At 40.5% G+C, this 26,987-nt stretch overlaps 2 protein-coding genes across 3 annotated transcripts in view; one reads left to right on the forward strand and one right to left on the reverse strand.

Moving 5' to 3' along the window:
• Positions 1-5,198, reverse strand: part of Prkdc (protein kinase, DNA-activated, catalytic subunit) — a 217,066-nt gene extending 211,868 nt beyond the window's left edge. Inside the window, 1 exon segment of one of the 2 annotated variants that reach the window (NM_001108327.2) lies at positions 5,022-5,198. In NM_001108327.2, coding sequence (NP_001101797.2) covers positions 5,022-5,175 — 154 coding nt within the window. In that variant the 5' untranslated portion in view covers positions 5,176-5,198. 2 annotated transcript variants of the gene reach the window in all.
• A 490-nt stretch (positions 5,199-5,688) lies between these two features.
• Mcm4 (minichromosome maintenance complex component 4) lies at positions 5,689-19,392 on the forward strand. The gene is given in 16 exon segments (NM_033651.1): positions 5,689-5,951; positions 6,311-6,472; positions 6,749-6,912; positions 7,005-7,106; positions 7,863-7,958; positions 8,042-8,137; positions 8,600-8,738; positions 10,873-11,093; positions 11,393-11,513; positions 13,541-13,800; positions 14,280-14,645; positions 15,242-15,369; positions 15,839-16,046; positions 17,187-17,415; positions 18,021-18,154; positions 18,744-19,392. Coding segments are annotated over 16 exon segments (2,589 nt in total). The 5' UTR covers positions 5,689-5,881; the 3' UTR covers positions 18,837-19,392.
• Positions 19,393-26,987: the final 7,595 nt, after the last annotated feature.

Here is a 26,987-nt window from a genome sequence, read left to right on the forward strand (position 1 = left end):
TTGAGGCTATTTATTATTTTAGAACAAGGAAAACAGAAAGTTCGGCATATTGTTCCATACAGCTGCCGTAAACAGCAGTAAGACTTTCTGCCCTCCCACAACACTCTTCTCCATGAGGTCTAACTTCTAGATATCAACTATCAACTTTACAAGGTAATAAAAGCTGCTAATGAATGAATGAGGTTGCTAATTAGTGACCTTAAGATGGTGATATAATACGCTATCAGGGGAACCCAATATAATCATATGAGGGCTTACAAGGGAGAAATTGGTCCCTATCTACACAAAAACAAAAAGGGAGGGGGAGGAGAAAGTACAGGAGAGGTTTAGGCACCTCATGAGATGGGCCTAGCATGCTACTTGTGTTGAAGACACACTCTCAACTCAAGAATCACCAGCATAGAAACATTTATTTACTCCTACAATCTAAATAAATGAATAAATAAATGGGTTGATTCCTAGACCATTCAGAAAGGAAATCTACCCGAATACCTTGGTTCTAACTTGGTGTAACCTATGTCCAGCTTCTGATCACAGTATTTTAAGGTGAGTTCTGGAATTTAAATCGGTAAGTATCTGAGCACAGTAGCCTGAGCCTTGTAATGCCAGAGCTTGAGATGCTAATACAGGATAGGTAGAGTTACAGCCTGGGCTGTTTAGGTAGACACTGTCTCAAAAAAAAACAAAACAACAACAACAAAAAGTGTATACAAACAGTTAAGTTGGAAATTCCTTAAGAACAAATAGATCACTACACAAAAATGAATTCTAACTTTGTAACACTGAAAATAAAAAGCAATTAAATGTTAGTGTTTATCTAAACAATCATTCACCACAATCAAGTAGGCTTTATCCCAGGAATGCTGGGATAGGTCAATATACAGAAATCCATCAATGTAATCCACTATATAAACAAACTCAAAGAAAAAAATTCACATGATCATCTCATTGGATGATGAAAAAGCATTTGACAAAATTCAATGCCTCTTCATGTTAAAAGTCTTGGAGCTATTAGGAATTCAAGGCCCATACTTAAACATAGTAAAAGCAATATATAGCAAACCAGTAGTTAACATCAAACTAAATGGAGAGAAACTTGAAGTAATCCCACAAAAATCAGGGACTAGACAGGGCTGACCACTCTCTCCCTACTTATTCAATATAGTACTTGAAGTCCTAGCCAGAGCAATTAGACAACAAAAGGAGGTCAAAGGGATACAAACTGAAAAGGAAAAAGTCAAAATACCACTATTTGCAGATGATAGAATAGTATAGTTAAGTCCAATTTACAGATTTGATGCAATCCCTATCAAAATTCCAACTCAATTCTTCACAGAGTTAGAAAGAGCAATTTGCAAATTGATTTGGAATAACCAAAAACCCAGGATAGCAAAAACTATCCTCAACAATAAAAGAACTTCTGGGAGAATCACCATCCCTGACCTTAAGGTGTATTACAGAGCAACAGTGATAAAAACTGTATGGTGTTGGTACAGAGACAGGCAGGTAGATCAATGGAATAGAACTGAAGACCCAGAAATGAACCTACATACCTATGGTCACTTGATCTTTGAGAAAGAAGCCAAAACTATCCTGTGAAAAAAAGACAACATTTGTCCCCAGCTCGGAAAAAAAAAAAAAAAAGACAACATTTTCAACAAATGGTGCTGGTTGAACTGGTGGTCTGCATGTAGAAGAATGCAAATTGATCTGTTCTTATCTCCTGGTACAAAGCTCAAATCCAAGTGGATCAAGGACCTCCACATAAAACCACATATACTGAATCTAATAAGAGAGAAAGTGGAGAAGAGCCTCGAACACATGGGCATGGGGACATTTTCCTGAACAGAACACCAATGGCTTATGCTCTAAGATCAAGAATCAACAAATGGTACCTGATAAAATTGCAAAGCTTCTATAAGGAAAAGGACAATGTCAATAGGACAAAATGGCAACCCACAGATTAGGAAAAAATCTTTACAAATTCTATACCTGATAGAGGGCTAATATCCAATATTTACAAAGAACTCAAGAAGTTAGACTCCAGAGAAACAAACAACCCTAAATTCTCAACTGAGGAACCTCAACTGGCCAAGAAGCACCTAAAGAAATGTTCAACATCTTAGTCATCAGGGAAATGCAAATCAAAACAACTCTGAGATTCCACCTTACGACAGTCAGAATGACTTGGATCAAAAACTCAGGTGATGGGGGGGATGGGGGGAACACCCATAAAGAAGGGGAGGAGGAGGGAGGGATTAGGGGGATGTTTGCCCGGAAACTGGGAAAGGGAATAACACTCGAAATGTAAATAAAAATACTCAAGTTAATAAAAAAAAAAAAAAAAAAAAAAAAAAAACCTCAGGTGACAGCAGATGCTGGCGACGATGTGGAGAAAGAGGAAGAATCCTCTATTGCTGGTGGAATTGCAAGCTGGTACAAACACTCTGGAAATCAGTCTGGTGGTTCCTCAAAAAATTGAACATAGTAATTAACCCAGCTATACTTCCTGGTCATATACCCAAATGATGCCCCAACACACAACAAGGAAACATGCTCTACTATGTTCATAGCAGCCTTATTTACTATAGCCAGAAGCTGGAAAAAATCCAGATGTCCTTCAACAAAGGAATGGATACAGAAAATGTGGTACACTTACACAATGGAGTACTTCTCAGCTATTAAAAACAATGGCTTTGTGAAATTCTTAGGCAAATGGATGGAACTAGAAAATATCACCCTTATTGAGGTAACCCAGTCACAAAAGAACACACATGGTATGCATTCACTGATAAGCAGATTTTAGCCCAAAAGCTTGGAATACCGATGCTTCAGTCCTACTTAGAAGGGGGGACAAAATAATCATGGGAGGTAGAGGTTAAGAGGTACTTGGGAAGAAGAAAGAAGGTGAATGGGGGAAGGGGAGCAGGATCAGGTACAGGAGGAGACAAGGGAGATGAACAGAGGGTCAGTAAATTGAACAGAGGTGTACAGCAATGGGGATGGGGAACTGGGGTAGCCACCAGAAAGTCCTAGAAACCAGGAAAGCAAGAGGCTCCCATGACACAGCAGGGATGACATTAGCTGAAATACCCAACTAAGGGGAGGGAGAACCTGTAGAGACCATATCCAGAGGTTAGGCACAGCCCCCGGTTGAGGGATGGAGACACCCATCCATCTTCAAAATTTTAACCCAGAATTGCTCCTGTCTAAAGGAACTATAGGGACAAAGAGTGGAGACTGAAGCAAGGGATCCATCCCATATGGAGTCACCAAACCCAGACATTATTGCTGATGCCAAGAAGTGCTTGCTGACAGGTGCCTGATATAGCTGTCTCCTGAGAGACTCTGCCAGAGTCTGACCAATACAGATGTTGATGCTCACCGCCAACTTTCAGACTGAGCATGGGGACCCCAATGGAAGACTTAGGAGAAGGACTGAAGGAGCTGATGGGGTTTGCAATCTGTAATATCAACCAATCAGACCCACCCCCAGAGCTCCCAGAGACTAAAGAGTACACATGGAGGGATCCATGGCTCCAGCTACAAATATAGCAGAGGATGGCCTTATCTGGCATCAATGGGAGGGGAGGCCCTCGGTCCTTTGAAAGCTTCATGTCCCAATGTAGGGGAATGCTAGGGTGGTGAGGCAAGAGTTGGGAGTTGAGGGGGAGCACCCTCATAGTTGCAGGAGGAGGGGGAATGGGACAGGAGTTTTGCAGAGGGAAAACTGGGAAAGGAGATAACATTTGAAATGTAAATAAAGTAACAAAAGTGTTTTATGTTGTGTTTTGTCCATCATTACTAGGTCCATGAGAATGTATTATTATATAGCAGCTTATTCAAACTTTTGTTTACTTTAAAAAAACAACAAACAAAACCCAAGGTCTCACTATAAAGCTATACTAACCTGGAACTCAGAGATCTACCTGCCTCTGCCTAGGACTAAAGGTCTGCAATACAATATCCAACTAGTTTACATTGATATACATTGAGATTTTTTAAAAAAAGTCTGCATATATGTTTAAGAAAGGAATCCTTTTTACCCACAAAATGATCAGATGATTATTATCATTTTCTGTGGTAGTACTGGGGGTTGAACCCATGCCACATGCTTACCAGAAAATACTCTACCACTAGCCCTCACGTTTAAACTTAAAAACATTATCTTGGACCAGTGGTTAAGACCAAATTCTACTCTTCCAGAGAACAGGAGTTCAGTTCCCAGCACATACATCAGATGTCTGTAACTCCAGCTCTACCTTGTCTTGCACACACCCACTCACACCCTGACAGAGAGAGACAAAGGTAGACAGAGACAAAGAGGCTGAAAGAGGGGCAAAGAAAGAGAGACAGAAAGAAAAAGAGAGGGGCAGAGAAAGAAAGACAGAAAGAAAGGGAGATGAGGGAAGGGGAGGGAGAGAGAGAGAGAATTAATACATATATCCCCTCCCTTTGGGGGTTAAGAAGAGTTCAAAAAGGTGGGAAGATCAGAAGTTGGAAACAGTCTAGGCTAGTTCAAAAGAAAATATTTTTTAAGGCTGAAATGAGACATTTCCCACAAGAAAATCATGTTATCATGCAGGCATTACTAAATGGTTAAAAAAAAAAACAAGGCACATGTGGTACCTCACATCTATTACCCCGGCATTTGAAAGCTCATTCTACAGTAAATTCCAGACTAGGCTGGGCTATATAGGAAATACCTAACTCAAAAAATAAAAGTCAAAAAACCTGCATAACTTCCATTAACTTTTGCAATTATTCTGAAAAACGTGGTGCAACGAATAAATGATTGTGTAAAGGTCCTATTGAGTTCAACCGAGTTTACGATGAAAGAAAATACTTCCCTCTTGTACTCTCATCCAACTTTGGATAAAAATGACTACCAAATTTGGGGGTCATTTTCCAACACCTGTTTTCAAACATCTTCCTCAGGTACTAGGAAAAGAGCCGATTCCGTAGACTTCAACGGGATATTGACTACACGCACGGAAACGCCGAGCGCTGAGGGACCTTACCCTGCACTGCAGAGCAAGTGCTCAGCACGCACTCTTGCCCCAGGCCACGGATCAGCTGGTAACTGGCCCCGGCAGCATTGTAGCGGTCTGCTGCGGACACGAACTCCTGCAGCTGTAGTAGCCAGCACCGCAAGCCGGCCCCCGGGTCCGCCATAGTGCCGGAACCGCTTAGCGCATGCGCACCACAGTCCCCTTCCCAAGCCTCTCCTGAAGGCCCAGCGGGAACCGCTCACTTATACTCTCGCGGGAGGGGGTGAAAGCGTGCACCAGCCTACAGGTCTGTAGCGCTTAACTTGTGCACATAGGATCACAAAAGAACAGAACAAGTCTGACCAAGCCTTATACCACAGATTGGTGCTTGTACTCAGGAAAGCTCAGATGTAAACACGCCGCACAGAAAAAGGGGTTGTGCCCGCCGCGGGTTTCCCGCCAAAACGCAATCCCGTGGCAGGCTGACCCACCCGAGGCGAGGGGAGTGCAAAGTGAATCGGGGTTGTTACACCTACGTAGCCATTAAGAACTCCCCCGCCGGCTCGCAGTGGTGCCTTCCGCAGCCGGAGCTACACGCCTTTGCCTCTGTGATTGGCAGGAAGCCTCCTCTCAGGGCACACCTACATGGCGTCAGGGCGCGCAATGCCGCTTTCCGGAGGCGGAACTACGCGCCCTTGCCTCTCTGATTGGTCAGAAGCTGCTGGGCGCTGTGACGACAGAGCGGCTGGCGGGAATCGCTTCAACCTGCGAGCCAGGAACGCACTCCTGGGTGTGCGTGTTTGCAACTAACCCGGATCCGAAGTACGAGAAGTCCCGTAACGGGACAACTGAGAGCCAGATTTCTCTAGTCGCGCAGCTACCACAGCACCATGTCGTCCCCGGCATCCACCCCAAGTCGCCGCAGCAGCCGACGCGGACGAGTCACCCCAACCCAGTCGCGTGAGTCCCCATCCCCCCTCCCATCTGTCACCCTTTCCGCCTCCTGTCTCTTCCCGCAGCACTGTGGAATGTTCTGAATCCTTCGAGCCTGGTCTGTGGGTGACAGGCCTTGGGCATAAGTAACCTTCGTCCACCCAGATAAAAATGATTCTGGGCGCTCATCTCCAGGCTGTCTGGTGTGGTCGGTTCACTTGGTTAAAAATGCCTTTTCCCTCTGTTCCAGTTCGGGTGTTTTGGGATTTGTGCGTTGTTGGGGTGGGGACGGTATTGTTTTTTAAGTAATAAGACTACTCTCGGAGGCACTTCCTGGGAGACTGAGCATTAGCGTTGAGAGTCTGTTTTGTTTTGTACGACGGAAGTTCGAAGTGAGGAAAGCCGATCATCTCCCAGTGGGAGACGTAGAGGCGAAGATTCTTCCACCGGAGAGTTGCTGCCAATGCCCACCTCACCAGGAGCAGACCTGCAGAGCCCAGCTGCACAGAATGCCTTGTTTTCCAGCCCTCCTCAGATGCATTCTTCAGGTGGGTTGGCTGTCGGTTTTGCTGTTTTAACAGTTGCTATAATACCTAGCATTCTCGTGTACACTGATAGAGTACACTGAAACACCTGGGAATGAAGCAGAGTTGGACCTAGTTAGGACCAAGTGAGCAAAGAAAGCATATTTTATAGTAGAACTACATTTTGGCTATGAAAGTTTTCAGTAAGTATTCTGTCTAAAATGGCAAACAGCATTCTGAAATTGGGATTTGATGTGCTGTGGGGATTTCGTGGTAAAGCTGAATATGTTGTTTTTATAGCTATTCCTTTGGAATTTGATGTTAGTTCGCCATTGACATATGGCACTCCCAGCTCTCGAGTGGAAGGAACCCCAAGAAGTGGGGTGAGAGGCACACCCATGAGGCAGAGGCCAGACCTGGGCTCAGCACGAAAGGGTTTGCAGGTGGATCTGCAGTCTGACGGAGTGAGTACAAAAGCAGATATCTGGTGACCTTATCTTGGGAGCGTAAAGTATGTCATTCTATTAACATGGTTCTATCCTATCTTTCTCTATAGGCAGCAGCAGAAGACACAGTAGCAAGTGAACAGTCTCTAGGCCAAAAGCTTGTGATTTGGGGAACAGACGTGAATGTGGCAACATGCAAAGAACATTTTCAGGTACTCTTATGTGCACTAAAACTCAGTGCACACTTTGGGAGAAGGTATAACTTATGTGTAAACAGCCATAACGTGTCACAGCAGGTTGTCAGTGGGTTAGAATTTATGCCTCAAAGGAGTCTGCCATGCACAACGTGCTGATATACTTTGTTTTCTTCTTAGTTCTTGCTATTTCAAGATGGTTTCTCTATGTACCTATCCCTGGCTGTCCTGGAGCTGCATTTGTAACCAGGCTAGCCTGAAATTCACGCATGCCTGTGCCTTCTTAAAGGTGCATACCACCATGATCAGCTAGGTGGTAAACTCTTAATCTCTTGAGCACTCGGGCAGAGGATTACTGAAAGTTCAAGGCCAGCTTGGGCTTTTTAGTGAGATCCCTGTCTCAAACCCAAAAAGGAGAAATTATTTTTTTTTACACATAGCTATATATTCAATTTTTTTCATGTATTTATTGCTGGGGTTGGGGAAGCATGTCATGAACAGCTTTTATGTGGAGGCCTGTTTGTAGAGGCTGGTTCTTTCCACCATGTGGATTCTGGAGATCAAACTGAGGTGGTCAGGCTTCTAATCAGGTATCCTTAGTTACGGACCCTCTTGCTGGTCTCTCTCTCTCTCTCTCTCTCTCTCTCTCCCCCCCCCTCCCTCCCTCCCTCTCCCTCTCCCTCTCCCTTTCTCCCCCTCTCTCCCTCTCTCTCTCTTAATAATAGCTACATATCTTACACTCATTAAAACGTAATATTGTTTCTCTACATCAAGAGATTCCTTCAATGTTTTACTGATCCTCTGGCCAAAGAAGAAGAAAATGTTGGCATAGATATTACGCAACCTTTGTACATGCAACGACTTGGAGAGGTAATCAAATATGATTTACAAGTGAAAGTTTTATATTTTGAGATAATACGATTAGTAAAATATGACGTACGTGTATCTTACAGATTAATATTACAGGAGAGCCATTTTTAAATGTGAACTGTGAACACATAAAATCATTTGGCAAAAACTTGTATAGACAGCTCATCTCCTACCCACAGGTAAGAATTTGACTTTGAGCTTCCTGATTAACGTAAATGTTTACCAAGAATGTTCCTGGCAAGCAGAATTATATTTTGGTAAAAAGGATACTAGCAAAGGTTGACTATTTCTTAAAGCAGACTGTTTTTCTACAATTAATAGGAGGAGTACTTTTTTTATATTTACTAATTGGTAATGCTTCTTAAAAATAATGAACCTTACTAGTGGTTTCTTGGGTTTTATGGGAGGGGGTGTTAATTGGAAGCCTGTGAGGCAGGGGAATGTTCAAAAGTAGTTTTGTAGTTGAAGAGAACTTGAACTCCTGATTCTGTGGAACTCAGAAGAGGAGTTGGAGTTAAGGGTGCTTAGGAGCCACCTGATCAAAGTGCTGAGACCTGAATCCTGTTGCCTAACAGAGCAACAAATGCTCTCAACTCTGAGTCATCTCTTCGTCCCCTACATCTTGCTGTTTGTTTTCACAGGAGGTTATACCAACCTTTGACATGGCTGTCAATGAGATCTTCTTTGACCGTTATCCTGACTCCATCTTAGAACATCAGATTCAAGTCAGACCTTTTAATGCATTGAAGACAAAGAGTATGAGAAACTTGAATCCAGAAGGTAATATGTTTAGTATAGAGAAATGCCTTATGTAGAAAGAGATCTCAAGGTTTGTGTGGTGGGTAACGATAGCATTAGATTAGAAGTTGAAAAGATTTCTTCTGTATACTTTTATCAACTTAGTATGCATTTTTTTAACTTAACTGGAATACCTGATAGAAATGACTTAACAATTCATTAACTGTAAAATTAATTTATCCAAATATAATAAATCCCTAGCTCGTAGGTGCACTTTTTTAGTCACTGAAGAAAAATACTAAAAGCCAGCAAGGCAGCTCAGCTAGAAAAGCAGTTGCTGAGCAAACCTGATGATCTGAGCTCTCCTTAAACTTAAGAAAATTCTAGCTTGGGGGGTAAAGAAAGCAGGAGCAGAAGATAAGTGTCTGTTTATGCCTTAGGGAATAGACAAAGTCCTGAACCTATAAAGGAAAAGTTGGTTGTGAAAGATAATAGAGTTTGATAAGTGAATGTGATAGAATTTCTTTTAGATAACAGAAAGCAAGGATAAAATAGAAAATGCTGTTTGCATCTGTGGCTGGCTGAAGCAAGGATTTGTGAGACAGGGTTTGGGACCCAAAAAGCTAGCTCTAGAAAGCTTAGAATCCCAACAAAGAATTTAAATTTTATTTCAAAGTAAATAGGGAAATTTTAGAAGAGAAAGATTTTCCACTCGTGTAATTCAGTGAAGCACATGACATATAAATTCATTTAGATTCTGATGGTGGCTCAATTATGAGACATTAGCATCTTAACTTGGACAGGTCAGAATTATGTGTTTCCATGTGTGAAGTTTGTAGTGTAAATTAGTGTAGATCACTCATCCATGTGTGAACCTTTAAAAAAGGTAGTAAGGGAGATAGCTACTAGGTAAAATCATACTTTTATTTTAAAAAATCTTACTTCTGGAAAGAAGAATGGCTGAGTGATCAGCTAATTTCAGAAGTTGGCACATTGCATATAAATTTTAAGGGAAGGAGGGGAGGGTTAGCCCAGAGTGGCAAACAAGAAAATGGATGAAATATATTTAAAGGCCTTGTGAGGAGCACTGTGTACTGGTGGGACAGGAGGGCCTTTGAGTCCAGCAGAGGTGTTAAGGAAGGAGCAACTAGAGGAGAGGCATAAAAGCAAGAGTAGAAATGGAAAGCAAAAGTGTAAAAGAAGCTTGTTTTATAGATAGTGTTACTGAGAGGCAAAGTGCTTTTTTTCTCGTAGGCACTAACTATAAAAATAGATGTGTATATTTATGATGTCCTCAGCTATGTCCTTGCTTCATTTGGTAGGTGTCAGAAAAGGAGGCTCAGAGTATCCTCGGGGTCATAAATGCTTTGTCCATGTTGTCTAGACTGTTCTTGTATACAAGGACATGCTGTGCAAGCCAGAGGAAATGTAGGGTATCATTTCTCAATTGCTATCCAGCTTTTTTGATTGTTAATGACAGGGTTTTTCACTCAGCAACTAGACTAGACTGTCTGGCTGCCTAGCAAGCCCTAAAAATTCTGGTTTCTCCTCACTGCTGTTGAAATTATAAGCAGACCCTCCCCATACCACAAGCATTTTCAGCCCAAGATTTTTACCTGAGATTTCAGGTCTTCCAGGTGGTTTTGTGGATGAGATGAAAGGCTGGGAGACAATATACCTACACATCAAACTTCTCACCTGTTGATGTCTTCTAAGCAGTACACCTAAGGAACAAAGGGCCAGACGGGGGCCAGCAGTTAGCCAACAAGATGGCTTAATGGGTAAAGATGCTGAAACTGACCACATGAGTTAGATTCCTAGCACTCACATAGTACAAGAGAGCTGACTTCCATAAATTGTCTTCTGATCTCCACACTTGCACTGTGGCATGCATGTGCTCATATACTGAGAGAGGGAAGGGGAGCAGAAAGAGAAAGAGAATAAAATAAAAAGTTCAGAAGTATACTGGTGCTGAGAGGAAAGCAGGCTGGACATAGGTAGAGCATCCTAGGCTAGTTCTGAGGATACTAACCAGCTGATTCTGCTGATGGTGCATGCTGGATCTCTGGTCATCTATACTTCTACTTGAGTTGAGATTCTGCTTTAGTGGCAGACCCAGGCCTGGGTGGGCTGAGGGAAGTGGCTGGTGGACAAGCCAACTTTTCTTCCTTTACAGACATTGATCAGCTCATCACCATCAGTGGCATGGTTATCAGAACGTCACAGCTGATTCCCGAGATGCAGGAGGCCTTTTTCCAGTGCCAAGTCTGTGCCCATACCACCCGGGTAGAGATGGACCGAGGCCGAATTGCTGAGCCCTGCACTTGCGTACACTGCCACACTACCCACAGTATGGCACTGATCCACAACCGTTCACTATTCTCTGACAAGCAGATGGTACGTGGCCCCTCTGCACCCATGATAAGGTTCTCCAACACACACTGCTACCTGTGTCCTGCCTCTCTGTAAATCCTCAGCCAAATTTAGTTTGTCAGTTCACCCTCAACCCTCCTTGGTAGAACTCTGCTCTTTCCATTTTTGTTGGTTTTACTAGTGACTTGAATTTAGAGAACACTGAGGCTTTAGTATTGCTATACTATGTCTCAAACATCGTATAAGCACTATACAGAGACCTGTAATTATTTTCCATGTTTTTTTTGTTTGTTTCTTGAATTTTTCTCTTTACTCTTCTTCAGATCAAGCTTCAAGAGTCTCCTGAAGATATGCCTGCTGGGCAGACACCTCACACTGTTGTCCTTTTTGCCCACAATGATCTTGTAGACAAGGTTCAGCCAGGGGACAGAGTGAATGTCACAGGTAAGAATGTAGATTTGTAACAAAAAGGCAAAAGTTATGCTGTGGTTTACTACTATTTAACCCTTTAAGTTCTCAGATGCAGGTTTTAAAATCAGGGTCCTGGTGGGTCCTTGCCATGTAGATCTATCTCTCAGAACTTTGCATATGTCTCAGATTGGTAATGTTGATGTCACAAGAGCAGCATTAGGGAGTATTTATTTAGTAACTCAAGGACAGAAAGCCAACTGGGGTTCATAAATGCATGTTTTTCTACTATTTCCTACGTGTACAGGTAAGGGTTAACATTACTTAGAGAGTAGGACAGAACACTTTACATATAGCAAGCTATTGCTGACTTTTTGACTTGCAATTCATTGCTGCATAATTTGTGTTTCTAGATTCTAAATGCTGTCTCTTCATGCAGAAACTGTCCTGTCTTCAATGCTATTTGCATGTGGCAGACTTTCTACATTTTGGAGGAATGTTGTGGGTACTTGGTCAAGGGTGATGGGTTGAGTGACAACATTGTTCTTCATGGGGATTTGAATCCAAGGATCCCTGACTTCTGAGTCTGGGGCTCACTGACCCAGCTACCCAGTAAGTCAGGATTTCTTCCCCAACATAAGAGAGCCCTACAATCCAATTTTGCCCCCACCCCTTGCCCTTAGTTTTCCCTCCAGTGCTCTTATCACCTACAGGAACAAACCGGAGTGTTCAAAATGTCATTAATAATCTAGTTCACATTCCTCCGTGAGTAAAGTGTAATTGTTACATAAGTGCTGGGGGTTTTTTTTGAAATTTTGTATATTGGGGTGAAAAAACAGGGAATTAGCTTATAGAAGTCTTCTTCTTCTTCCACATTGGGACCTGAGGATTGATTCAGGCTTGGTGGCAATTGATTCAGGCTTTACCTGCTGAAGCATCTCACTAGCGCTATAAGCTGGTTTTCTATTTTTAATGAGAATTACATTGTTTTGTTAAAGGATCATGATCTGTGCTATAAGGATGAGGCGATCAGGCTTAGTCCTCAAAAGGTAGAGAAATGGTCCAGGGGATCAAGGTACATGCCATGCAATTCTGATGACCTGAGTTCCTTCCCTTAGTCCTACATGATGGAAGGAGAGAACCAGTTCCCAAAAGTATCCACTCACCTCCACATACCACACCCTGGCACATGCGTGCAAACACACAAGCGTCTTATACACTAATAATAAATTAAAGATTTTATTTTTTTAAGAAACAGGAAATAAAATTATTGTGAAGTTCAAAGCTAGTTTGAAACCCAAAGAAGAGCATCAGATATACCAGTTTAATAAAACCTTCCTTAGAGATTGTATACATTTAGAGTGGTTAAAGTATTATTTACCACTTAATTTCTCTGAATTACCTTCTTTGGGGTGATGGTGGCATGCAGTAGCAGGGGTCAAGCCCAAGGCTTTGCATATATTAGGCGAATGTTCTGCTGTGAACTCTATCTCCAGCCCTTAATTAGATTCATGAGAAGATATGCAGAAAATATCCTTTCTCTAGTATTAGTCCTAAATTGTCATTTTCCCTTCACCTTTAAGTAGTCTGTCTTGCTATTCGTAAAATTGCTTTCTAAAGATTTGGGTTTTTAGGGTTTTTGCTTCCAAGTTTTTGGTATGGGCTTTAGTATTTTGTTCAGCCAATTACTAAGTAAATTCTTTTTACTTTTAGCTTAAGGAAATGACATTACTATATTAAATACTGTCATGACACAGCCTTTTTGTTATTCATTTTGCACCTACAATTGTGTACTGAATAGTTATGCAGATAATTCCCTAAGCTCATATAACACAGGTGATTACAAATATGATTTTGGATCTGTTCTTAAAAACCTGTTTCTTCCCCACCTTGGCCATTTCTTGCGTGTCTTGACTTCTGAATGGAAGCCTTAGCCTGGAAGACTAAGGTAGTGGGTGCTCAAGTGAGATGGAGCCCCTAGGTACTGCACATTGCCTCTGCTGACCACTGAGCTTACAGAGGAGAAGTGGAAAGGTAGTTGTGTCTCCTCTCTATGTTCTTAGGCATATATCGAGCAGTACCTATTCGAGTTAATCCAAGAGTGAGCAACGTGAAGTCTGTCTATAAAACCCACATTGATGTCATCCATTATCGGAAAACGGATGCAAAACGTCTGCATGGCCTTGATGAAGAAGCAGAACAGAAACTTTTTTCAGAGAAACGTGTGAAATTGCTTAAGGAACTTTCCAGGAAGCCAGATATTTATGAGCGGCTTGCTTCAGCCTTGGCTCCCAGCATTTATGAACATGAAGATATAAAAAAGGTAACAATGTTTTAGCTTGGTATTGAGATTCACAGTTATTTAGAATCACGTAACTAAAGGTCCATTTGCCTCTGTTATTGTCTTCCAGAGGTTGGAACTCTTTGCTCTGTAACATAGCAAGGCACTGACTCCTGCCTTGTGGATAGTTGAGTGTTAATTTTGGGGGGAGGGGAGGTGTACACACTTATTCGTGCTTTGCATATTCATGTTTTGAGTGTTACTATTTTGTTGTTTATAGACCCATCTCTGCTGTGTACAATCGTGTTCCTAAACCTAAGTTATGTGGGGTCAGAACAGGGATTCATGCTGGTCAAGTTTTAGGATAATGTCTACTTAGGTTAGGAATACTTAGAATGGCCTGAGTACTCTTAGATGATTTGGTAATACTGTGAACTTATAAAATAGAAAAGAACCTCTAAAACATATGCTAAGCATACACTGTACAACAAATGAATGTTTAGATGTATTTGTTTTTTTAGGGAATCCTACTTCAACTCTTTGGTGGAACAAGGAAGGATTTCAGTCACACTGGAAGGGGTAAATTCCGTGCTGAGATTAACATCCTTCTGTGTGGTGACCCTGGCACCAGCAAGTCCCAGCTGCTACAGTATGTATACAACCTGGTTCCCAGAGGCCAGTACACATCTGGAAAAGGCTCCAGTGCAGTTGGCCTCACAGCCTATGTGATGAAAGACCCTGAGACCAGGCAGCTTGTCCTCCAGACAGGTGCCCTTGTACTGAGTGACAATGGCATATGTTGCATTGATGAGTTTGACAAAATGAATGAAAGCACAAGGTCCGTGCTGCATGAGGTCATGGAACAGCAGACTCTGTCCATTGCAAAGGTGAGTGCTGATGTCCACTATGACTGCAAGCTCACAATAGTTTGCAGTTAAAGCTCTATATTAAAACTTCTTACATTAGTTGCTTTTACTCACTAATATGTAGTACTTAACAAACTTGAGTTTGTGTTAAAGTTACTACCAGTTTGTTTTTTGATTTGAAAAATGTGGCCGGAGGGATGGCCCAATGTTTGAGAGCAGTAGCTGCTTGGCCAGAAAACCTGATACAGATTCCTAGCACCCACCCACATGTGGCTCACCACCATCTGTCTTTTGTAACTGCAGTTCCAAAGGATCCAGTGTCCTCTTCTGAACTCCAGGATTACTAAGCACACATGTAATGCACAAACTTGAATTCAGGCAAAACACCCAGCACATAAAATGTAATTTGAACTAAAAATGTGACTGCAGAGTGAATATGTCTAAGCTCAGTCCTAGACATGAGTCTGAGTGCAGGGCACCATCTTTGTCCACTAAAGTCAGTGAGACTCTTGGAGAACCGGCAGAGCAAACGAGGTTAGCCGGAGATCAGATGAAGGTGGTTTTCCTCCTTAGGGGAGTCAGGAAAAGGCTCCTAACTGCACTCCTTCCTCTGATAGGCTGGGATCATCTGTCAGCTCAATGCACGAACCTCTGTCCTGGCAGCAGCAAACCCTATTGAGTCCCAGTGGAACCCTAAAAAAACAACCATTGAAAATATCCAACTACCACACACACTGTTGTCAAGGTACCAAACATTTCTGTATGACAAATGCTTCTGTTTTCTTATTCCTAGAACTGACAGCTGGAGATTGAAAGCAGTAGGTAACGCTAACAGTCTGATGTTAAACACTCGGGTTTGGTTGGTTGGGCCTCTTGGCAGGGTTTATGTATCTTAATTATTTGACTAAATTTGCTTTGTTTCTTGTGGTGCTAGAGATCGAAAGAAAGGCCTCTCGTGTGTTAGGCAAATGCTCTATCACTGAAGTACCCTCCTTATGTCCTCAAAACAGTTGAAGGTGTTTTTATCCAAATGCAATATCCAATTGGTCCTGGATTACAGTAACATTTCTCAGAGGAGAGTTTGAACTTTTTATTCTGCTCTTACCTAGGCAGAACTACGGATTGGTCGGCTGGAGATGGGGTAGCTTATGTCCTATATGTAGGTATGTTGGTGTTTCAACTAGGAAGACAGTATTTTTCTCTTGTCTTGTCAGGTTTGATCTCATTTTCCTCATGCTAGACCCTCAAGATGAGGCATATGACCGACGCCTAGCCCACCACCTGGTTTCATTGTACTACCAAAGTGAGGAGCAGGTGGAGCAGGAGTTCCTGGACATGGCAGTGCTGAAAGACTACATTGCCTATGCACATAGTACTATCATGCCCCGGCTGAGTGAGGAGGCCAGCCAGGCTCTCATTGAGGTAACTAGGCTTAGGAAACAGAAGCTTGTAACTGTGGATGAGTTATCTGTTTCACTTAACCTTACTTTGCTTGGTTTTAACGAGTAAGAAGTTGTAGAAATTTTTAATCCTTATCCAGGGTTTCTATTCCTGGATAAAAGATACACAACTTTTATATTTACAATAAGCCTTAAACAGCACAAGAGCTGGGCTTATCCCTATCCTCTATTCTATTCTATCTCTCAGCCAATAATCCCATTATTATAATTTGCCGTGTTTCCTCTGGGCCACTCTTAACTCCAATTAGCCAACCCATGTGACCATTATTTTATGACTCGCTTAGCCCATGGCAGCTTCTTCCTCTCTTCACCTTTCTTAACATTACAATCAATACATAGCAACAGACCAGACCTCAACATTAAGATGTTTAGAGTCCCACGTATTATAATGTAAGCTGGGCAGGAATGGGCTAGGGCTTGTTTGGGCTGAGTATTATGTTATGGCATGCGCCTTGATGGGCTTATATCCTATATATAGGCTAGGTGAATGTTACACATGGTAGTGAATTTCCATTCATATCATTAAATAGATGAAACTACATATAAAATGATTTAATGCTCTTTGAAACATTATTCAGTTACCTAACATGTCTTGCAGGGTGGATCTTTTGGCTATCATTTACCAGGCCTTTTCCTACAGGCCCTCTGATGCATTCCTTTCCTCTGCCACTGTTTCCTTTGCTTGTGTTTGCTGCTGCTGCTGGCGGTGGCGGCGGTGGTGTGTGTCATGGTGTCATGTATGTATGTATTTATGTGTTTGGTACTTCAGATTATTCTCATGGAGACCAGACATGCATTCTTCTGAGTTACGTTGCCAACCTTCTGATACCTATCTGTATTCACAAGATATCTGTCAGACATTTCATTCATATCACCATGTGTCGATGTAACAATCCTCTGTTTTTCAGCATGGGTGACTTCCAAGTCCAAGGCCTAGATCCAGTTTTAACTACCTACAGTAACCCTCCACTGCAGGCAGACGGGATTTCAGTTACTTAGCAGAACCCTAACTGTTCACTGTCATCTCTGAAGCTTGAGATTCTTGTTGCTAATGGTTTTACTTGTTTTTCTGTTTTTGTTTTTTTTTTCCTACCTTCAATAGGCTTATGTAAACATGAGGAAGATCGGGAGTAGTCGGGGGATGGTTTCTGCTTACCCTCGACAGCTAGAGTCATTAATTCGCTTAGCAGAAGCCCATGCTAAAGTAAGATTTTCAGACAAAGTTGAAGCAATCGATGTGGAAGAGGCAAAACGCCTTCACCGGGAGGCTCTGAAGCAGTCTGCCACTGACCCTCGCACTGGCATTGTGGACATATCTATTCTTACTACAGGTTTGTCACTGCCACTGACCCTCGCACTGGCATTGTGGACATATCTATTCTTACTACAGGTTTGTCACTGCCACTGACCCTCGCACTGGCATTGTGGACATATCTATTCTTACTACAGGTTTGTCACTGCCACTGACCCTCGCACTGGCATTGTGGACATATCTATTCTTACTACAGGTTTGTCACTGCCACTGACCCTCGCACTGGCATTGTGGACATATCTATTCTTACTACAGGTTTGTTACTTGGTTTAAACCAAAAACTTAAGATCAAGAGATTCTATCTCCTCTGGTATTTTGTTCAGTAGATAAGCAGGAAGGTCATTTACTAGGCAAGCTGAGACAACATAGTAAGGCCCTAACTCAAAAAATTTGATCTCCTAATAAGTATGATTATACTTGCTAAACAGCTTATATAGGCTTTCAGTGGCAAGTAGCTAATGATAGATAAAATAATTCAAGTAACAAAACCTCGTGCTATTGAATATGTTCTGGCATTTGGCTGTTCTACCTTTCTTGACAATACTATTAAAGGAATATTTATGGAAATCTAACTTTTCACTTTCTCATGGCAGAAACATTTCTGTTGATTTCTTTTTGAAATAGGAATGAGTGCCACTTCTCGTAAACGGAAAGAAGAATTAGCTGAAGCACTGAGAAAACTTATTTTATCTAAGGGTAAAACACCAGCCTTAAAGTACCAACAGCTATTTGAGGATATTCGGGGACAATCTGACACAGTAAGCATTTATATGTGTATTATATATATTGTATAAGTAATAAATGTAAGCAAGATTGCCTCTTCCATAAACATATCATCAAGAAATACATAATTAAAATGTTAGTATACCTGTTTGGAGTTTAGATTCGTTTTAGGAATAAAATATTTGCATGACCTTTTGCAACACTTTTTTACTTAAGGCAGAGCTTAGAAAGGACAACAGACACCTAGTCCTTTAAAGAAATATTTGCCAGTTTGCCATCCTAGTTTATAGAATAAGAAATGCTTTCTAGCAGGATTGGTAAGATGGCTCAGTGGGTAAAGAAGATACCTAGCACTAAACTGGATGAACTGAGCTCCATCTCTGGGACCTGTGTGGTGGAAAAGGATAACTGACTTTGGAAAACTGTCCTTTGATTTCCATAGGCACACAAAATAAATTTCATATATATATATTATATGATATACATACACACACGCACATATGATGTAATTAAGCAAAATTGTCTACAGCCACCAAAAAGACAAAGACTCTTAAGTGGTAGCTTAACATTAAAGTTTGTGTGTCTAACAGTAAGGACTCAATCTATGACATTTTTATTTCTTAGGCAATTACCAAGGACATGTTTGAAGAGGCCCTGCGTGCTTTGGCTGATGATGATTTCCTAACAGTGACTGGGAAGACTGTCCGCCTACTCTGAGCTGCATGTTCCTTGGACTAGAGTCAGTCACTATTGTTACTGATGCAAATGGAGTCTGAAAGGCAGTATTCCACTATATAAACATTTTCTATAGGGATGTGTTTTGTTAGTAAATGTATGTTTTCACCTTTAAATTTTAAATTATATCAGCATATACAGGAGAGGTTATATTTTCAATATGCCATAGTTTTTAAGCAGCTTGCATCTTACCTGTTTAAATGCAAAGAGCCTAAGCCCAGTTTTGGATTTTTTTTTTTTTTTTTTTAATCTGGGGGCTTTTCCTTTGTTGTGCTGCAGGGCTGGGGATAGAGCTAAGAGTACCATGCATGCTGTATGTCTAATTATGTGCGTGGAGGTAACAAATTGGCCGAGATACATCCTTTATTGTGATGTGAAGGGCTAAGGATTTTTATAGCACCTGGACTTAACTTTCTTTATAGAGAGTTTTCCCCCTATTATTAGAACAAAAATATGCTTGAAAAATTATTAGATCAAGTTGCCTTCTGTTTTTTCCTAATATGTAAAACATTTTCCTAAATAAATGATAGAAAAGTAATACTTAGTTTAACATTATTTCTCATTAAGAACATAACATTATTTCTCATCAAGAAAAGAACTTCATTAAATACTATATTCTTGAAATCATAATAGTGCTTTATAGGTTATAAAAAAGTCAAGGTATGACTTTCATTAATTTTTTTTAGGTCCTTAGATCATTAGTTTCAAAGCCATTGTAGCATTAAATCTTTTATGTAAATATTACCACAATAAATCTCTAAACCATTTGAATTATAAGAAGTAGACTTAGAATTCTCATAGGTTGTATTTATAGATCTAAAAATGAGTGTTTGCATAACACTCAGATGTTGGTATGGAAATGATGTATTTCATAGGAAGGATTGGCTGAGTTGGGACATCACCAAAGGCCATGGCCATTTACCTAATCTAGTTGCTTCACTCTTGTGAATTGGTGTATGAGTTCCTGTGTAGAAAATGACTTCATATGTCATCCTTACAGACACAGTGTTGATGTAGATCTTTAACAGATGAGAGCACATGAAGCCTCGTGATTTAGCTGAAGTTCCAAAACAAGAGATAGAATTCATAACTTTATATTCTGGCTAGAACCAAATCTTATCTAGACATGTCTCACTCAAGTTTTATCTTGACCCAGTTCTTTTGGACATTCTACTCCTTGCTTCCAGATTCTTGCAGAAAAGGCTTACTATGTCATATGACACATACTCTCTAAATGGACAGAGAAGTTGGGAGTATTGACTTAATGACCATAGGCTTTTTAGACTTAAAATGTTTCAGATGTGTCACTGTTCTATAGCTGTGAAGAGACACCAAGACCAAAGCAACTCTTATAAAAGAAAGTATATAATTCAGGACTTGCTTACCGTTTCAGTTTAGTCCATTATCATGGCAGCAGACAGACATTCTGGCTGGAGAAGTAGTTCGGAGCTACACCGTGATCCACAGACAGAGATACACAGCCTAGCATGGACCTTTGAAACCTCAAAGCCCATGATCCCAGTGGCCAGTTCCAACAAGGACCCTTAATCCTTTCCATATCATTCTACTTCTTGATCACTAAGCATTTAAATATATGACATTCTTAATCAAACTACCTAGACTTTCACAGGCACAGGCACCTGAAGGTAACAGGAAAACAGATTCTAAGACCACTATGTATGATGTAGTTCTTGACATTTCTTAAAAATGGAAGAGGACTTAGTGGTGAAGAACATTTACTGCTCTGCAGATCTGGATTGGTTCCTAGGAACCAAGTCCAGTGGCTGTAACTCCAGCTCTAGGGAATTAGGTGCCCTCTTCTGGCCTCCATAGGCAACTAACTGCTCACACATACATAATTAAAACTCTTTATTTTAAGAATTGCTACTGCTACCGCTAGATAGCTATAAAGTGTTCATGAAGTTCAAGTATAGATTTTCAGACAATAGAATTGTAGAGTTGATATATGAAATAGACCAGTTTTTCCCCAATTGAATTTTCAGCCTACAATGATGGCTAGAAGATTGAGAACATATTAATATTTAAAATCAAGTAATGGGGGGGCTAGAGACATGGCTCAGTGGTTAATAGCACTGACTGCTCTTCCAGAGGTCCTGAGTTCAATTCCCACCAACCACATGGTGGCTCACAACCATCCGTAATGGGATCTGATGCCCTCTTCTGGTGTGTCTGAATATAGCTACAGTGTACTCATATACATTAAATAAATCTAAAAACCATAATAATAGTGTATACCCACACTGACACAATAGGCTTATGTACTCAATAAATATTAAACCTTTTATACTAGCAATATGTTTCTAGATTTTGTAATTGAACGTAAAGAGATATATAGCTGTGGATATATAAGTAGTCTTAGGTGCTGGAATTACAGATAATCAGCACACCTGACATTGCATTTCTTAAACAGTTCATAACTTGTGTCTTCAGATTTACTAAATTCCAAAGTTTCTTTTCTCTGTTGACTCCTTTGGGTAAAGTTCTGCATTGTGAATTATATTTCTATTATAGCTAAGTATTTTGGGAAAAGATATACTTAAACCATGAAAATATTTAGTTTCTCATCAAATTTCCTGTACCCCTAAATACCAGGACTCAAAATTTTCTGTCCCGATTGGGAAATGTCAGTAAGCCAACTAGGATTGTCATTTTCAAACCTTGCCATGGATGCTTACTTGAAGTAAAATAGAAACTGGTTATAGTTAAAATAATACAAGTAGAACTTTGGCTGCCTCTGGGATCCTGTGAATAATTCTTAACATAAGTTGAGATAAGTTAGAAAGGAAAGGGGGTTGGGGATTTAGCTCAGTGGTAGAGCACTTGCCTACCAAGCGCAAGGCCCTGGGTTTGGTCCCCAGCTCCGAAAAAGAGAGAAAAAAAAAGGTTACGAAGGAAAGACATCCCTTAGCCAAGATCGTGTTCACGTTTCTAACTAACTGAAAGTTTTAGCACAGCTGACAAGACTTTGAAGACATAAAGCATATTGAAACAGCTTAATTTTAAAACTTTGCTTGATGTATGAAACCAGTTGGGAATTACCTCCTTTAAACATTGTAATTTGGGGCCTAAGAGAAATTACTCAATGCTTTAAAGAGCTATTGCTCTTGCAGAAGACTTCAAGCACCTTGATTCAAAAATATTTGTAATTCCAGCTCCAGGCAATTTGACTCCTGACCCCTGTGAGCGTCAGTACATACACACATAAACAAACGGAGAGAGAGAAAACATAAGTAAATTTAAAAAAAAAAAAAAAAAAACTCCTCAGTTTCTGTTGTTATGTCTCCCTTTTCATTTCTGATTTTGTTAATTTGGATACACTACCTGTGACCTCTGGTTAGTCTGCCTAAGGGTTTATCTATCTAGTTGATAAAACCTTTTGCTGATTCTTTGTATAGTTCTTTTTGTTTCTACTTGATTGATTTCAGCTCTAAGTTTGATTTTTTTTTTTTTTTCCCCTCCTATGTGCTCCTCTAGGTGTATTTGCTTCTTTTTGTTCTAGTGCTTTTAGGTGTGCTGTCAAGCTGCTAGTGCATGCTCTCTCCAGTTTCTTTTTGGAGGCACTCAGAGCTGTGAGTTTTCCTCTTAGCACTGCTTACTCTGTGTCCCATACGTTTGGATACACTGTGCCTTCATTTTCATTACATTCTAAAAAGTCTTTAATTTCTTTTTTCTTCCTTGACCAAGTTGTCATTGAGTAGAGCGTTATTCAGCTTCTGTTTTGTTGTTATTGAAGACCAGCCTTAGTCCGTGGTGATATGATAGGATGCATGTAATCTGTTAGTCTTCTTTCAGTCTTCTTTTATCTATTAAGGCCTGTTTTGTGACCAATTATATGGTCAATTTTTGAGAAGGTACCATGAGGTGCTGAGAAGAATGTATATTTTTTTGTTTTAGAATGAAATGTCCTGTGAATGTCTGTTAAGTCCATTTGGTTCCTAACTTCTGTTAGTTTCTCTGTGTCTCTGTTTAGTTTGTTTCCATGATCTGTCCATTGATAAGAATGGGGTGTTGAAGTCTCCCACTATTATTGTGTGAGGTGCAGTGTGTGCTTTAAGCTTTAGTAAGGTTTCTTTTATGAATGAAGGAACAAGGATATTCAGGATTGAGAGTTCATCTTGGTGGGTTTTTCCTTTGATGAATATGAAGTATCCTTCCTTATCTTTTTTGATAACTTTTGGTTCAAAGTCGATTTTATTTGATATTAGAATGCCTACTCCCTGTTATTTCTTGGGATCATTTGCTTGGAAAATTGTTTTCCAGACTTTGAGGTAGAGTCTGCCTTGTCACTGAGGTGTGTTTCCTATATGCAGCAAAATGCTGGGTCCTCTTTTGTATGCAGTCTGTTAGTCTATGTCTTTTTATTGGGAAATTGAGTCCACTGATATTAAGAGATATTAAGGAATAGTGATTGTTGCTTCCTAATATTTTTGTTGTTAGAGGTGGAATTAATGTTTCTCTTCTTTTGGGTTTGTTGAAATTAGATTACTTTCTTGCTTTTTCTGGGGTGTAATTTCCCTCCTTGTGTTGGAGTTTTACATCTGTCATCCTTTGTAGAGCTGGATTTATGGAAAGATATTGTGTAAATTTTGTTTGTCAGGAAAGTTTTTCCATCTATGCTAATTGAGAGTTTGCTGAGAACAGTACCCTGGGCTGGCATTTGTGTTCTCTTAGGGTCTGTATGACATCTGTCCAGGATCTTCTGGCTTTCATAGTCTCTGTTGAGAAGTCTGGTATAATTCTGGTAGGTCTCCCTTTATGTGTTACTCGACCTTTTTCTCCTACTGCTTTTAATATTCTTTCTTTGTTTTGTGCATTTGGTTTTGACTGTTAAATGATGGGAGGGGTTTCTTTTCTGGTCCAATTTTTTGGGGGTTCTGTAGGCTTCTTGTATGTTTATGGGCATTTCTTTCTTTAAGCTAGGGAAGTTTTCTTTTATAATTTTGTTGAAGATATTTTCTGGCCCTTTAATTTAGGAGTCTTCACTCTCTTCTATACCTATCCTTAGGTTTGATCTTCTCATTGTGTCCTGGATTTCCCGGTGTTTTGCTCTAGGAGCTTTTTGTGTTTTGCATTTTCTGGTTTTTTTTTTTTTCTCTTTTTTTCTTTTTTTTCGGAGCTGGGGACCGAACCCAGGGCCTTGCGCTTGCTAGGCAAGCACTCTACCACTGACCTAAATCCCCAACCCGTGTTTTGCATTTTCTTTGATGATTGTGTCAGTGTTTTCTATAGTATCTTCTGCCACTGAGATTCTCTTCTTTCTCTTGTATTCTGTTGGTAATACTTGCGTTTATGACTCCTGATCTCTTTCTTAGGTTTTCTATCTCCACGGTTGTTTCCCTATATGATTTCTTTATTGTTTCTTTTTCCATTTTTAGATCCTGGATGGTTGTGTTTTCCTGTAATTCTTTAAGGGATTTTTGTGTGTCCTCTTTTAGGGCTTCTGCCTGTTTACCTGTGTTGTTCTGTATTTCCTTAAGAGAGTTATTTATGTCCTTCTTGAAGTCCTCTGACACCATCCTGAGATGTGATTCTTAAATCAAAATCTTGCTTTTCTGGTGTGTTGGGGTTTCCAGGACTTTTTGTGGTGGGGGAACTGATGATGCCAGGTGGCCTTGGTTTCTGTTGCTTAGGTTCTTGCCCTTGCCTGTCGCCATTTGCTTATCTCTGGTGGTAGGTGGTCCTAATGTCTCTGAAAGTGGCTTGACCCTCTAGTAAGCCTGTATGTCAGAACTCCGGGAGACAGGCTTTCTCCCTGCAGGATCTGCGTACAGAGAGTTGTGTCTTAGGGTCAGCTCCAGGTGCAGGTGGAAACTGGAAGGATTCTTTCCCAGACTGCTCCTCAGTTCTTATGTCCAGAGGGCTCCAGTTAGGTTCTTCTTGGACCAGGAATGTGAGCACAAGTGTTGATCTCAGGATTGTCCACATTTGTGAGAATCCAGCTCTCTACCCATGGGATCTGAGTATGGAGAGCTGTGTCCCAGTATCAGCTCTAAGCATAGGCCTTATTATTTTTTTAATAATATTTCTATTGATTCCTTGGGGATTTTACATCATATATCCCTGTCACATTCGTTTCCCAAGCCTTTCTTGTCCTCCCTTCACCCTTGTTATTACCTCCTCACCCCCTGCCAGAGGGGTGGATAGTCCAGCTTGTGTTATCTACACTCACTGGAGTGTAGTCAAATTCGCAGTCGGTAGCCTGCCCCCTAAATGGAGCTGAGTCCTTCCCCTCCTGAATCCCTGCTGAAAGTCATTACTATGGAGGGCAACATTCCTACATCCTATCACAGTTTTTTTTTTTTTTTTTTTTTGGTTCTTTTTTTCGGAGCTGGGGACCGAACCCAGGGCCTTGCGCTTCCTAGGTAAGCGCCCTATCACAGTTTTTAAGAGTTCTCTCCCATGGCTTCCTCTCTATCAGCCTGCTTTCTTATACACCCCAAGGATCACCAACCCAGGAGTGACCCCAGTCCATCCTGAACATTTTGTCTATGGAGACTCCCTCCTCTCTAATGAAGACCTTGTATGAAGTCGACATAAAACTAGTCAGTAAAGAAGCCTCACTTCTAGTTCTGATCTTTGAAATGGGAAGATACAACTGTAATCCAGATGTGGGGTGGGAAGAGCTACCTTTAAGTTGTGCCACACCTTACGCTGGCAGCCTATGTAAAGGACATGAAAGAAGGAATCTTCTCTCCTTGCCTTCTTGTTCTCACTGGCAAGCCCATTCCCTCCCTGACTTCAGAACCTGCTTCTTTAGGATTCTATAAAGAAGGCCAGCTAAGACATCCAGCCTTGTGGCTGAACAGCTACTGGATTCTTAGACCTTCCATTCATAGCCAACCATTGTTGCACTGCTCCACCACAGCCATTCTAATAAATCTCCTTTCTATATAGAGAGATTGATTCTAGAAGTTCCTTTCTTCTAAAGAACCTTGAATGTGTTAGTTCACTAACTCTAACATTGTCTTACGTGACAACCTCTTTAATACATGTCATCAAATTAGCACTCATTTTATCCAGCAGATACAATATAAATAGCACAGCAAAATTAAATGAAGTACACATAACATGGTAGAGAGAAGTCAAAAGTTTCTTGAGCCAACTGTCAATTTTTCTTTTAACTCACAAGTACATGTAGTACAAGGTATTTTCCAAATTTAAAAAAAAAGCCTACCCTAAATATTATTCTATCACTTTTGCTTTCAAATGTAGCAAGTACCTTTAAATATCAAGAAGTAGATATTTTATGTAAAAACTTACTGGCTATGCACACAGCACTGGTAAAAAAAAAAATAAAAGTTCATGTAATGAGGATTATAATCTGAAGTAAGTTCTAAATATGACTGTTCCTTGAAAATTTCCCTCCTCACACAATCTCTCTTCAAACCACCAGGCAAATACAGGTGCACATAAAGCTTAGGAACAGCTAAATTAATTCATATAAAAGTCATTCACAGAGAACAAGCTTTCCTGTGAATTTCAACATAAAATGTACAAAAGTGAGCTAATTTTATTAAATTGTCAAAACCAGAGATCTCCTAAACATTCATAGTCTAGATGTTGAAAAATTTAGACATGTCTGTCCATTATATTTAGCACATATACAGCAAAACAAAGGGCAGCTAACATATGACTTTTGTACCCCTCCAAACCACAAAGTATAGGCTACTGCATTCTGTTCCAGAACTCTTCGATTCTCTACCAGCCAGTGGACTATCATACTCAGAAGTACCTATCTTAACACAAAGTACAGAAAATGTATTAGTTTACTAAACTGTTTTTGTAACCTGCTGACAAGTTCTTTGGAATCTAGAGAGACAAGATTTTGTAAATGAGAATTTCTTTGTCCTTTATACACTATACACCACAGAGGAAAAAAGGTGGGGAGAAGAGCAGTTTCTCTTCCTCACTGTAAACACACAAGTCTACTCCTGGAATCATACACAAATAGAACAGTCCAAGTTGGGTTGGAAGACCCATCCCAAACCATAGTTTTGCAAATTTTAACAAGGAGTTTTCACTGTGTGTTAAGTTTTTATTACATTTATTTACTTTGTGTCTCAAAACTGAGTGAAAGTCAGAGGACTGCAGAAGTCAGTGAAGTCATGTGAG

This window comes from Rattus norvegicus, chromosome 11, assembly GCF_021556685.1.
Source record: "Rattus norvegicus strain SHRSP/BbbUtx chromosome 11, alternate assembly SHRSP_T2T, whole genome shotgun sequence".
Lineage (NCBI taxonomy): Eukaryota > Metazoa > Chordata > Mammalia > Rodentia > Muridae > Rattus > Rattus norvegicus.